The sequence below is a fragment of the Rhincodon typus genome, chromosome 11 (assembly GCF_021869965.1).
Source record: "Rhincodon typus isolate 14 chromosome 11, sRhiTyp1.1, whole genome shotgun sequence".
NCBI classification, from domain to species: domain Eukaryota; kingdom Metazoa; phylum Chordata; class Chondrichthyes; order Orectolobiformes; family Rhincodontidae; genus Rhincodon; species Rhincodon typus.
Genome location: NC_063342.1, coordinates 46,605,239 through 46,620,663, shown reverse-complemented (window position 1 = coordinate 46,620,663; position 15,425 = coordinate 46,605,239). Strand labels below are relative to the sequence as shown.

Here is a 15,425-nt window from a genome sequence, read left to right as displayed (position 1 = left end):
TGGCAGGAAAAAGATTAAGGATGTCAGATTAATTTAGAGTCTTTTTTCTTTATTCGTTCATGGGCTGAGGGTGTCGCTGGCTCGGCAGCATTTATTGCCCATCCCTAATTGCCCAGAGGGGCAGTTAAGAGTCAACCACATTGTTGTGGGTCTGGAGTCACATGTAGGCCAAACTGGGTAAGGATGGCAGTTTCCTTCCCTAAAGGACATTGAGAACCACATGATGGGAAACAATATCTGAAAAAAAGGAATGAACAAAGAAAAATAGTGAAATAAATGAACAATCTAAAAACACATTATTGACAAGTGGAAGGAGTTGAAAAAATCTCATTTTAATTGATAAAATAAAGTCAGTATCATGATGGAGTAAGTCAGCAGCACATCTTCTTTTCCTGTATGTTGGTTTATATTTATAATTTTATTTGAAGTCACATCATTTTTATTCTGTGATTTCCCATTTGCAGACATGTATATGTGAATACACCAGGATTATAAATTAGGTCCATAGTTTCAGACTTGTTTATCTAACATTTTTGGCATTGATATGAAAATGATGTATTATAAGGGGATTAAAGACCGGATTGTATTCAGTTTTAATTGTGTTTTATGTTGGGTAGTATCATCCCTTTCCCAGCAGATGGCAGTATATCCCTACCACTTAAGGTCAAACACAAGCTCTCCACTAATTCTGAAAACAAATTTTCCATATAAATGTAATCTTTATGTTTCTTCTTTTAGAGCAAATAGAAACCACTGTGCACTCAGAAAAAAGAGGTCAGTATCTGGGCACTTTTCTCTGCCAAACAAGATATCCTTTTGGGAATATTTAGAATCAAGTGTCCTTCATGCTATTTTAATGAGAGTACTGACTGTACAGATTGCATGGTGTCATGTTATTTATGTAAATGATAAGCAGTGTGGATGAACTCGCTACTTGAAATGGAAAATGCTGCTTTAAGGCTGTCCCATTGAAATGCTTTTTTCACTAGGGTCTGATGTGAAGTGATTCAAAGAAATCGATTGAAAATCTCAGGAAGTAGTGCCGTGTCCATGGAAACTGCAGTGTTTCAAATTTGGTGAAACTGGTTGGAAAGATTAGCAACTGAGCTGCATCAAAGGACTTGCGCCTTTGAAGCATAAATGCATTTCTTAAGTTGGGAGTGCTGTTCACTGACGCGAGGAGAGCAGCAGCGAATGTGCAGTGGTCCTCTTGTATAAACTCCAGTTGTATTGAATATAGCAGCATTGAGGTTTTCTTCTTAACTGGTCTGAGCATATGAATAATTTTAAATGCTTGTGTGCACAAGGTGGTCAGTGTCTGATTCCTGTGGACATTACAGCCTTTGCGGCTGCATGCCCGTTGATTGATTGTTACTCAATAGCATGCATCGCTGAGCTGGAAACAAATAATATTTCTGTTTTTCCAAGTGTTTATAGATAATCTTAAAATGTTTTTTTTTCAATGAAATAAAGCACCAGAAATGTTGATTGAAATATTCAACAGACCAAATTAAGAATTCAAGGTTCCTGTAAGGGAAGGGATGTGCAAATCGATTGCCCGCTTAATTGTGGTCTGCCCCAAGGCCATGACAAGATGCCAGTTTACAAGTCCAGCACATCAGAGAGTGAGAGAGATCAATGCGAATGCCTGTCTGCTTCTATTCCACTGGATTTACATTATGCAGGTGGCTGTGGAGAAGGAGCATTTGGTGTGTTCATTACATTTCAGGATTATTGTGAATAGTCAATACAGCCGGAAACAATGTCTTTGATGCACATAATGGTATCTTGATTTTGTTTCATAAGTTTTGTTGTTGGTCCTGTTGAAATTGTGTTCTATGCTGCAATTTTTTTCGTTGTTTATGCATCCCTTAAAACAAAGGGGGATGTGCAGACCCAGTGTCGTCTTTATGTTACAATAAAAAAAAGCAGCAGGTTGGCCCAAGGCCAGATCACTAGGCCTGTTAATTGGATTTGGGTGCTTCTGTGCTGTCCATTTTATTTAATTTATCTTTGTGCTGCAAGTTTCTGCATTTAATTTCCCTTTAAAGTCTAATCACATGAATGATGCGATTGTTCATGTGAAAAATATGAAACAGTATTTTGGTTGAGGGAAAAGGCATCTACTTGAATTTTTGGAGCGTGTGGTTTTCTTTTCAAAAATACAAAGTGACTTATTCTATATTATCTGTTTTCATTAAAGACACATTACTGTGGCATTTTAATGTAGTCATTGAACCAATGTTTAATATAAATGAGCTTGCAACATGTTAACCAGTGCACTACTGGACAAAAATGAACACCTCAAAATGTAAAGACTCAAAATACTCCATTGGATTTCTCGGGCTTTGAATCAGTAGGAATCTCCTTATACCATTTACAATTTTGATTTTCCACAATTCAATCATCTAGGCTGCACGTGTCTCCATGTCACCATTAGCTTCATGTGTATACGTTTGTTTCAAAGCTGTGGATTGTACCTTTTAGTTCCAAATTCTGCACTTTCCCTGCTGGCTGTAAGTTTTTGGCGTGTGCACTGAAGGTTGAAACTCTCTTATGACCAAGTTGGCAGGGATTTAGATTTCATCTTCAGCTCAGCGAGAGCAAGGAGTGGCTCTCATGTTGAGCGGTGTTGTTGTCTCATTATATTGCAATGCTGAAGAGTGCCAGGTGGCAATGCAATTTGGTTCATTCAACACCAAACAGATCTTCTGCATTAGAGCACGCTTGGAATCTAACTTCTGCAATTACTGACCAATTACACCTGAGCTGGACTTGAGATAAACAATAAGAAATGGTAATGCTTTTGGCATTTGGTAACTGGATATTCGTGTATTATATTTTGCTTTCTTTTATTTTAATAACAGGCATTGTGATAATTCCCTTCACTAGGGAGTGGTGGAATCCAGGTTGTCAATAACTAAGGAGTGAATTGCTAATATAATTCAAACGAAACAAAAACGAGTAGACACATTGAATTGAATAATCTTCCTTTGGGTATTTTTAACAGATAGTTACTGTGTAAGATGAGCAGAGACATGAGAACCTGTCACCTGTCTGAGAATGCTGGATAACTCAAGACACTTAAGAAACAGGAGCTATTTGGCCGTTATTGGAGGTGATTAACACAACCTCATTTCATTACAATCAAGAAGCAGGAGTTGACCATTCAACCCCTCATGTCTCCTCTGCCATTCAAAAATATCATGACTGATCTGATTGTTGCCTCAAATCTCATCATTCTTGCCTACATTTGATAACCACTCATCCCTTTGATTAAAAAGAATCTTTCTACCTCTGCCATGAAATGTTCAAAGACTCTGATTCCAACTTTTCAGGAAGATAGTTGTAAAGAGTGTCCAACCTCCGAGAGGAAAGAAAATCACTATCTCTGTTTTCAATGGGTGACCTCCGATTGTTAAACACTCCTTCTTTCGTAAAAAGAAACATCTTGTCAAGAATGTTCAGGATCTTCTATGCCCAAGCTTTCTTCACAAGACCATCTATTTGAAGATAATGAAATATAATTATTTATTAATAATTTCGGGTATTAGTCCAGTAAAGCTTCACAGAACTGCTTTTAGTGCATTTACATCCTTAAATAATGTGACCAATGTTGTACACAGTACTGCAGATGTGGTCATACCAGTGCTCGGTATAATTGAAGCAAAACCTCCCTAGTTTTGTGTTTGCTTCCTCTTGTGATATGTGATACTATGGTATTAGATTTCCTCATTATCTGTTAGACCTGGAAACTAATCTTTTATAATTCATACAATAGCTCACCGAAATCCCTCTGCAACTCAGAGCTCTATAATTTCACACTATTTAGATAAAACACTTTCTTTCATTCTTCCTGCCAAATTGAACAATGTTACATTCCCACATTATACACCAATTGTCAGATCTTTGCCCAATCACTTAACCTGTCTGTTTCCCTCTGTAGTATCCTAATTCCTCTCTCAACTTAATTTTCTAGTTATCTTTATGTAACCAGCACATTTAGCAACCACTTCCATCCCTTCATCCAAGTCATTTATATAAATGCCTAATTGCTGAGGTCCCAGCACTAATCCCTGTGGTGCATCATTCATTTCATTTTGTCAACCTGATAAAGGTTCATGCATACTCTCCATTTCCTGTCATCCAGCTCAACTTTAATCTAGACCAATATGCTGCAACCCCTTGAGCTTTATTTTTCACAATAATATTTGTTTGGGCATTTTAGCAAATGCCTTCTAGAAATCTAAATTGCGTAGCTCCTCATATCCACACATATTACCACCTCAAAGAATCCACTGCATTGATTAAAACATATTCTTTCTTTGACAAAGCAATGTTGACTTTGTCTGATTACCTTTAACTTACCTAAGTGCCCTGTTATAATGTCTTCAATAATACCTTCTAATATTTTCACTGTCAGATGTTAAGCTTACTGGCCAATAGTTTCTAGGCTGATCGCACCATCCCCAAATCAAGGGGGTATATATCAACGATCTTACTGACTACTGGTTTCTAGGCTCTAAGATGATGTCTATAATGACCTGGGTGCTTGCTAACTCCCTGAGTTCCTTACTTACTCAGTACTGCTTCTCTGGTGACTGAATTTCCTGACTTTCAGCCTCCTGTCCATCTCCTGATTTATTGCTGGTGCTGATACATTACTTGTATCCTTAATAACATGTAAAGACCAATCCAGATTTCTGCAGATGCTGGAAATTTAAGAAAGAGAAAATGCTGGAGAAATTCAGCAGGTTTGGCAGCATCTGTGGCGAGAGGAACAAAATTGATATTTTGAGACCAGTATGACATTTCAGAAATTTCTGAATGCTGTGCACATTCATGCACAGATTGCTTTGGTTTTATATTCTTACTCTTTCTATAACTTCTAGTCTTATCTGTTATTTTGCTGTTTTCTTTGTTAGTTCATGGGGGGGTGTGGGCATCACTGGCTGGTCCAACATTTATTGCTCATCCCTATTTGCCCTCGAGAAAGCAGGTCATACTCCGTATCCCTTACTGTTACAAACTGTGTATTATTTCCTGTATTGAAGCATTGTTTTTGGTCTTGATTCTATGTTATGATTTACCAAATCCTCTGAAATTTGTTCCCTTGCTCCTACTCTTAAGGTTAAAGTCATCTCTACTTCCTGAATTATATGGTTGGCAAAAGCAATGGCCTCGGTGTGTTTCAAGTGGAGACCGTCTATCGGTAGAGTTCTGACTTACCCCTCTAGAAGTGCCAATGCCGCATTAACTGGAACCCACTTCTCACACAGGTCTTTGATCCATGCATTTACCTCTTTAATTTGTCAAATGCCAATTTACAAGTGGCTGAAGTAATCACAGATGTTTTCCTTTCGTTTTTCATGAAGTCAGGGAGTTATACAACACGGAAACAGACCCTGGGTCCAACTCATCCATGCCGACCAGGTTTCCAAAACTAAACTAGTCCCATTTGTTGGCCCCATATCCCTCTACACCTTTCCTATTCATGTACCTATCCAAATGTCTTTTACATGTTGTAACTGTACCTGCATCTTCTACTACCCCTGGCAGGTCATTTTACATATGAACCACCCTCTGTGTGAAAAAGCTGGGGAGTGTTGCTGAACAAAGAGACCTTGAAGTGCAGGTTTATATTTCCTTGAAAGTAGAGTCACAGGTAGACGGGATAGTGAAGAAGGTATTTGGTATGGTTGCCTTTATTTGTCAGTGCATTCAGTATAGGAGTTGGGAGGTCATGTTGTAATTGTACAGGACATTGGTTAGGCCACTTTTGGAATACAGGGCAGGATTTATACACTCAATGGCAAGGTCCTGGGGAGTTTTTGGAATACTGTGTGCAATTCTGGTCTACCTGCCATAGGAAAGATATTGTGAAACTTGAAAGGGTTCAGAGAAGATTTACAAGGATGTTGCCAGGGTTGAAGAGTTTGAGCTATAGGGAGAGGGTGAATAAGCTGGGCCTTTTCTCCCTGGATTCTTCAGAGGCTGAGGGGTGACCCTGGTAGAGATTTATAAAATCATGAGGGGCATAGACAGTGTGAATAGCCGAGGTCTTTTCCCCAGGGTAGGAGAGTCCAAAACTAGAGGGCATAGGTTTAAGGTGAGAGAGGAAAGATTTAAAAGGGGCATAAGGAGCAACGTTTTCATGTAGAGGGTGGGATGTGTATGGACAAATTGGTGGAGGCTGGTACAGTTGCAACATTAAAAGACATTTTGGATGGACATTATGAAGACATTATGAATAGGAAGGGTTTAGAGGGATATGGACCAAATGCTGGCAAATAGGACTAGATTAATTTAGGATATCTGGTCAGCATGGATGAGTTGGACTGAAGGGTCTGTTTCCATGCTGTACAGCTCTAAGACTCTGTGCTTCCTCAATTGTCAACCAAATTGTTTATATAAGTGACAAACAAAAGTGGGCCCAGTACTGCTCCTTGTGAAACAGCACTGGTCACGGGCTTCTTGTCCAAAAAACAGGCCTCTGTCTCCCGCAATAGAGCGAATTGTGTATCCAATTGACAAGCTCACCCTGAATCCCATGCGATCTAACTTTATCAATTAGTCTACCATGCGGAAGACTTGTCAAAGATTTTACTAAAGTCCGTGTAGACAACATCTACCATTCTGCCCTCATCAATATTTTTGGTTACATCCTGAAAAAACGGAATCGAGTTTGTGAATCCTGATTTCCCTCGCACAAACCCATGCTGACTATCTCTAATCAGCCCTTAACTTTTTCCTGTCTGTTTCATTTGTACCTTCATAAATCATGGCAACAGGATCCTGTCCCTCTCAATGCTGGTTTGTATTGAACAGTACAATTTTTGCCTTATCCATTTTGAAGTTTTCTGTAGAATTTTCTTTGTATATTATGTGACTATTTTTTTCTACAAATCCTCTTGCAGTAAAACTCATACAGGCTACATTGCATTTATTAAGCAGATTAAGCACCTGTGATAAATAAGAACCATTAGTGAACTGTAACCCATTCTGTCTCTGTATGAAATGACCTTTACCATCAAGCAGTTCCATTATTTTCCTGTAGTCTAGGGAATTAATCTTCTTGAGTTCTGTGACTCAAGTGAGCTTGATAAATCATTTGTGGGGTTTAGTGTGCTTTCAGGTTTATTCAGTCATACAGTCTGGGTAATTTTCATTTCATGTAAGATGTTGGTCAGCTTGTCATTGTATATCCCCTCTCCAGAAAGCAGCATAGAAGGAACATTGGTTCAAAACAGGCAGCCTACCACAAGTTGAAATGACAATCAACAGTAATATTGACTAAATCAATCATATTGGTGGAACTACTCTTGCATTCACATATTTTAGGACATTAAATTGACTAATTTTTTTAATTGTTTAGATTGAGCAACGAGTATCAGACAAACATAAAGGAAAATGTATTATTTGCACCCAGTTCTGAACATGAGCTGATCGACATCACATAGGGTACAGATTTGAATTAGTGTGCAGAACACAGAGGTAGAAGGAATGGAAAATTGCACAAAATCCTTTGAAATGATTCAGAAGTATGTGTGATTCCATTAATGGCCTCTAGCAAGCCTAAAAGTGGGGCAACTGTGCATTAAAGGAAAAAAAAGTAACGTGTGTAAACATAAGGACTGTGACTAGTGGTGTCCTGCACAATCTTACTGGGACCTGTGCTGTTTGTGATACATATACATGACTTGGATGAAAACATAGGTGGGTGAGTTAGTAAGTTTGCAAGTGATCCAAAGATCGGGGGAGTTGTGGGTAGTGTAGAAGGTTGTCAAAGGATACAGTGGGATATAGATCAGTTGCAGATAGGGGAGGAGAATTTGCAGATGAAGTTTAATCTGGGTAAGTGTGAGGTGCTGCACTTTGGGACATCAAATGTTGAAGAAAGTATACAGTTAAAGGCAGGACCCTGAATAGCGTAAGGTGGTAAAGAAGGCATATGGCATGCTTGCCTTTATTGGTCAGGGAATTGAGTACAAGAGTCAGGATGTCATGTTGCAGCTTTATAAGACTTTGGTTAGGACACACTTAAGAGTATTGTGTTCAGTTCTGGTTGCCTAATTACGGGAAAGATGTGGAGGCTTTGGAGACGGTGCAGAATAAGTTACCAGGACGCTCTCTGGATTAGAGGGTATGAGCTATATGGAGAGGCTAGAAAAATTCAGGTTATTTTCTCTGGAGCGGCAGAGGCTGAGAAGAGACTTGATAGTAGTCTGTAAAATTATGAGATGCACATTTAGGGTTGATGGTCAGAATTTTTTTCCCAGAGTTGAAATATTTAAAACTAGGGGGCATGCATTCAAGGTGACGGGGAAAGCTCAGAGATGTATGGGGCAAGTTTTTTTATACATAGAGAGTGATAGGAGTGTGGAAGGCGCTGCCAGGGATGGTGGTGGAGGCAGATACGGTAGGGGAGTTTAAGGGACTTTTAGATAGGCACATGGATGTGCAAGAAATGGAGGGATATGGACCAATGGCAGGCAGAAGGGATTAGTTTCATTTGGCATCATGTTCAACACAACATTGTGGGCTGAAGGGCTCATTCCTGTGCTATACAGTTCCATGTTCTATGTGTACAAGATTGCATTGAAATAATGAAACAGCTTGATATCTAACATTCTAGTAGCTAGTGATGTGCATTTACCTCCAACAGGCTGCTTTACCTGATGTGGCAATGCTTATGTTATATTCTGCAACAAAATAAAGCAGGGAAAGACATTATGGTATTGAAGAATCCAACAGAATGACAATTAGTATTCTCCAAAACCATTATATTCCTCATCCATGAATGTCTCAGATTGTACTAAGGTGTTAGCTTACAACAGAGGAGGAGCATGCTGCGAGTTAAGTATTGTGTTTCAAAGTGACTTGTGGTAAATTGGATTATGAGACCTCTGTACATTCAGGTTACATGTCATGATACAGTGATTTTGCCATAAATCTATCTGTTAAAGGCATACTCAGCAACTAATCTTGAAACCAAACATAAAATACACCTTTTTCAAAGATGAAACATACCCCAAACTGATGTCCATGTTTGTACATAAACAAATTAATAATTATACAAACAGGTAAAACAGAGTTTAAAAGACTGACATTTCAAACTTTATTGTAATGTTTTGGAGATTTGACAACTCATCTGGTGATTCTGCACCTGTCTGGAAAGTCACATATTGTTTTCTGTTTCACTTGTTTAACAACTTGATTGTCCTGCTGTTGGTTGTTGTCACTCAAGAGCATCATACATCAGAGGTACCGTTAGGGTTAACCCTATCAAAGTTCTTTCTGACTACTTATGCATGATTGGCATGCTGTACATTAATTTGAGTGTGCTTCCACTTCTTTACAATGATGAGTGTTGACTTTGTCTGACCTAGGCAAGTTGCATTTTAGTTGTTCAGTACTTAATGATAATTGAGTTTATAAAATGTACCATATACTTTACAAGATTGTCGAAACCTGCAGAGTGGAGTGTCAGTGTGATGTGGGTCACTCTCCACTTATGTAATATCTTGAAATGGTTTTCCAGTTTACTGCTGTCCATTCTCAGACAGTCTGTCTGGGACACTGAATAAACTGAAAATAGCGCTAATCATTTCAATGATGGTCATGGTCATTGTGTTGGCAAATTGTCAAACAATGAGAAATTTACGTTTGTCATAAGCATGTAATCTTCCCTATTCATTGTGAATAGGTCTGTTGCAGGATGGAACATTGTGTGGATATAAAGGCTGTCTGTGCTGCTGTGGTTGATACATTTGTCATGCCTCACATACATTCACAAGTCATTGAATATCTTGAATTAGCCCTGGCCATTATACAGATTCATGTGCTAGCTGCATTTTACAAGCCCTGGTGTGACGTGTGCATGATGTCCTGGCAAAATGTTTTTCATATAAGGACTTGTTTGACCTTGAAAATCATTTGTTGTGAGATCCCAAGTTTGCAAATTGAACCAATATTCTCAGGTACTACTCTGGAGTTGTCAGGCCATCCCCAGATTATGGTGTTTTGTAACTCTTGTAGTTGCTCATCTACAACGGGTTGCTAATTGTAACTTTTCACACTGGCTCTGACCAAAGTTTAACAAATCAACCTTGATAACATCTTCAACATTGTAGTTTATAACATCAAGGTGCAATTCAACAGGAAAATCGTTTTTTGTGTCAGTTATGATGCCCATCTCTGTGAGACAACAGTATATGCATAGACGAAGATATAGCAGACACAGATATAGCTCTGTAAAGCTCAATTAATTTATTTGGTTCTTAAGTGGATGATACCTGCCTTTAACTACTAGATACCCTGGGTTCTGTAACCAATCCCAAACGTTATTGCGTGGGAGAGTTGGCAGCTGAGCTCTTCTCAGTGCCTTTTCCAAGCCTCCTGACACAGGGTTGTTAGTCTCTGGAGTTCTGCTGAAATCAGAAATCCCACAGGTTGATTTTTTTTATATACAGGTCTCTGTACCAAATGTGTGCCTTATTTGGAATTATCTGTGCACATGACCGATCCTAAATGTTTTGACTTTATACGGTAGAAACAGCAGTTAGTGATTTCCTGCAATCTTAGCTCTCAGCAGACCTGAATGACTGGGCATAACTCCACTCACATAATAGCCAATTGTAAAACTTCTTATCAGTTCTTGTATCTTCAGCCTGATCCAACAGTTGAATGATTTGCTCAATGTGTCAGAGATAGTAGGAACTGCAGATGCTGGAGAATCTGAGATTACAAGCTGTAGAGCTGGATGAACACAGCAGGCCAAGCAGCATCAGAGGAGCAGGAAGGTTGACGTTTCGGGGCTGGACCCTTCTTCAGAAAAGGGGTCAGAAAAACATTGATTGCAGGCCTGAAACGTCAGCCTTCCCACTCCTCTGATGCTGCTTGGCCTGCTGTGTTCATCCAGCTCTACACCTTGTTTGCTCAATGTGTCAGATGTAATCATTTTAGTCCCTGCCTTAAATCTCACTTCAAAGTACTATTCATGGAACTTGTTTACTGATTTGATTGCATCAAGCGTGATGTGTTCCACAGTGGGTGTGGTTTGAATCTCATGAATTATGGCCATACCAAGGTCTGAGCATAACGGTAGACCTGACATTGCAGGACTGTCTTGCTACAAGGTAGAAGATTCCAGGAATCTAAGGTGAGTTTATGTGATTCCAACAATGTATTGAATTAGTGTTCTGTTACAGACTGTGAGACAATATCTTGTAGGGTATACAAAAGAGTGCCATTTGCTCAGATACTTATGCTTCAGGATATAAGTGTTAATATACAGGCACCAGCTCCTTAATTGATTTCAGCTTTTAGTTCTGCCTTTCAGCAAATACAACATTAATAGTTATAAAAGCTTTTGGTCACTTTACAGTATGATGTGCAGATTTAACAGGATGGAATGTTATTCTCCTTCTGAAATTTCTCTTTTGCTCAGTTGAGTCTGCACCTCATTGCTGTGTTTGCCTTTGTGCACCTTTTTATACTTTCCTTGCTGCCAATATTATGGTGTTGTACCATCTTTCATGTCACCTGTATTTATTCTGAGGTCTGTCTAAGCCTTGGGAATGAGATTTGCTCCCTATGCATGCCCAGTGTTTCTCTGAGCCAATTATTTTACATTTATCCAGAAAATTTGGATGGCTTTTGAATGATTGTGACAAACTGCATGATACAAATTTTGTTGGTTTGGTTCACTTTGCTGAATCTAGCAATAGTGTTGTCTGTACCTAAAATATGACATTATTATTAAACTGCCACTGTGGCCTCATACTTGCATCCTTAATTAATGTATCAATGATATAACCTATTCTCTTGCCCAAAAACTCCTTCCTAAAGGTTTTACTTGGTGTGAAGACAATAACTGACTCAATGAGCTTCCCTTACATTTCCTCTTTGGAAACATCACATTTGTTCTTTGCAGCATCTTTTGCCAAACTGGGCAGTGGACAGATGGGGTTGCTGTCTGAATGACATGAGCTGAAGTCTGTTAGTTCTGAAGTTAATTCTTTCATTGAGCTGACCGTCAAGAACCTTCCAGGCCATTGCTGGATCTTTCTGATTGAAAGACAGCATATATCAATTCTACAAAGCTCCTCCCTGCCAATGGCAAGCAAGATTTATAAACATCTTTTCTTGGGATCATCTATCACTTGATCCATGTCAGATAGAACTGTTTCAGTTGTTTGAACAACTATAATTCAGTAAGAATGTCATTGGATACCCTGTCCATACTGATGTTTCTGCTATTAAAATTCAAAAACTTAGCCTGTACCACTTTAAACCATATGTTCTTAACTTTGCATCAGTCAAAATTTCAAACTGCTCCTTCATTTGCAATAAAGACTTTGCAATTGCTGTTATACTTGTGCATCAGCTGTCAGGAACAGAATGTACTAGCCTTCTAGCTTTCTTTTATTTTGCCTTCCAGCTTCCTATACCATACCGCACTGGCTTATGTTCTAGCTAAAAAGTCTTTCCAAAAATAAAAATCTTAGAATTGATTTTTTTCTTGAAAGAGCCTACATTCTAATCAAAAACTAATCAAACCCTGAGCCAAGCAATTCCAGTACAGCTATAACACTGGCATTTATCTGTCCATTAGAAACTTGTCCAGCTGTGTCCTATACACATAAAAAGGACAAATCCAACCCAGCCAATTACTGCCCCATCAATCTACTTTCAATCATCAGTAAAGCGATGGAAGGTATCATCAACAATGCTGTCAAGCAGCATCTGCTTTGCAACAACCTACTCACAGATGCCCAGTGTGGGTTCTGCAAGAGCCGCTCAGCTCCCAACCTCATTTCTCGCCTTGGTTCCAATATGGACAAATGAGCCGAATTCCAGAGGTGAGAGTGACAGCCCTTGACATTCAGGTCACATTTGATCGAATGTGGGATGAAGGAGTCCTAACAAAACTGGATTCAATGGGAATCGGGGCAAACTCTCTGCTGGTTGGAGTCATATCTGGCACATAGGAAGATGGTTGTAGTAGTTGGAGGTCAGTCACCTCAGCTCCAGGACATCTCTACAGGAGTTCCTTAGGGTAATGTCCTTGGCCCAACCATCTTCAGCTGCTTTATCAATGTCTTTCCCTCCATCATAAGGTCAGAAGTGGGGATGTTCACCGATGTTGGCACAATGTTCAGCAACATTCACGAATCATCAAATGCTGAAGTAGTCCATGTTCAATTGCAGCAACTTCGACAATATCCAGGCTTGGGCTGAAAGGTGGCAAGTAACATTCAAACCACAAAAATGCCAGGTAATAATCATTTCCAATAAGAGACAATCTAACCACCCCACACCTTGACATTCAATGGTCTGACCATCACTGAATCCCCCACTATGAACATCCCAGAGTTACCATTGACCAGAAATTCATCTGGACTCTCCATATAAATACAGTAGCTACAAGAGAAGGTCAGAGGCTTTGAATACTGCAGTGAGTAACTACCTCCTGACACCCCAAAGCCTGTCCAGTATCTACAAGGCACAAATCAGGAATGTGATGGAATACTCCCCACTTGCCTGGATGAATGCAGCTCCAAAAGGAGCTTGACACCATGCAGAACAAAGCAACCCAGTTGATTGGCACTACATCCACAAGCATCCACTGTCTCCACCATTGATATTTAGTAGCAGTAGTGTGTACTATCTACAAGATGCACTGCAGAAAATTACCAAAGATCCTTAGACAGCACCTACCAAATCCACAACCACTTTCATCTAGAAGGACAAGGGCAGCAGATACATGGGAACACCACCACATGCAAGTTCCCCTCGAAGCCACTCACCATCGTTTATTGTTGCTGGGTCAGAATCCTAGAATTCTCTCCCTAATGGCATTGTGGATCTACTACAGTGCATAGACTGCAACAGTTCAAGAAAGCGGCTCACCACCACCTTCTCAAGGGCATCTAGAGACAGACAATAAATATTGGCCATTTGGCGATGCCCACGTCCCACAAATGAATTTTAAAATGTTGGCTCTATTTCTCAGTGGCCAATGGTCTATATAAAATTCTGTATAGCTATCTGTACTGACAGGAACTCATACTGATTAAGGGTGAGCAATCTCCCGTTATCTGGAATTCTCTATTGTCGAATGCTTTTGTGTGGTTGGTCTTTAAATTTGTGCCCCCAAGCTACTGAGTCTTTTACGTATAGCCATTGCTGCTGCTGTGGTGTAAGATCACCTCCATCAGTGTGTTTATCTGATGCAGCAATATTTTTGTTATCTGCCTTAATATAAGAAACTAGGCAAGGATATCATGGCATTGAAGAATCAAGCAGAAACTTGCTATTGTGTACAAACATTACATTCTTGAAGCACATACTATTCGGCTAATGTTATCGTTAATTAATGTTAAGAGGAGCATGCTTCTGATATGATATCAACCTTCAAGTGATTGAAGGTACATGCAATGACACTATGGTGATATCATCAGAATGTCACTTCAAGGCATACTGACATTTTGATTGAACATAACATATTGCGGTCGCACCTACATGACTTGGACTGCAAGGGTTCAAACAAATAGGTCACCACTACTTCTCAAGGGCAATTAGGAATGAGGGAGATATTGGCCCAGGCAATGATATCCAACTGAAAAACAAATGAAGAAAGAGAAGATTGGATGAAAATAATGAAAGTAGGATACTGGAATAGAATCCTTGTATGAAGTGGGGTGAGAGGAATTGTAGCCAATGTAGCATTCAAAGCGAATGGACCTATTAGTGCATGCTGGTTGTTACTTTATTTTGAGAAACGGAAATGCAGAATTGAGAAAGTGAAGGGGAGAGTCAGAGATAGATCAAATAAATGTGAGGAAAGGGTGAAAAATGACAGCAAAGTTGATGAAAGTTTAGGGCTGGAAAGAAAATGGCACTGACATGGTCATCACCATACTGGAGAAAAGCAGGTGAGACAAGATAACCTAACAAGTTTTGGAATGAAAAGGAGTGCATAGCTAAGATCCATTTGGGAGCCCATTACAACATCTTTTATTTAGAGGAATTTTGACAGGAACATGGCTGATGGCATGTAGGTTTGGCAAGGGATGGGATACATTGCAAGAAATCCTGCTGGAACCTTGTAAGCTGAGAATGTTGTTCCCAAACTCAGAAGCCATCTGCGTATGAAAGGGAATGGCCAGAGGCACATGTTTCACCATCTCCCATTTTATAATCTCCGAAGAAATCAAACACCAGTGCTTCTGATGGAATCAAAAACAAAGTTGCTGGAAAAGCCCAGCAGGTCTGGCAGCATCTGTGAAGGCGAAATCAGAGTTAATGTTTCGGGTCCGGTGACCCTTCCTCAGAACATAGAAAGTAGTTGAGGCCAAAACACGAGACCTGAAATGTTAACTCTGTTTTTTCCTTCACAGATGCTGCCAGACCTGCTGGGC

General features: G+C 39.6%; 1 protein-coding gene across 1 annotated transcript in view; it reads left to right on the top strand.

Moving 5' to 3' along the window:
• Positions 1-15,425, top strand: part of LOC109919904 (limbic system associated membrane protein) — a 724,553-nt gene that overhangs the window by 686,615 nt on the left and 22,513 nt on the right. The window contains exon 8 of the mRNA XM_048602931.1: positions 739-774. Within this exon, the coding sequence (XP_048458888.1) occupies positions 739-774 (36 nt within the window). The remainder of the gene's footprint in view (positions 1-738; positions 775-15,425) is intronic.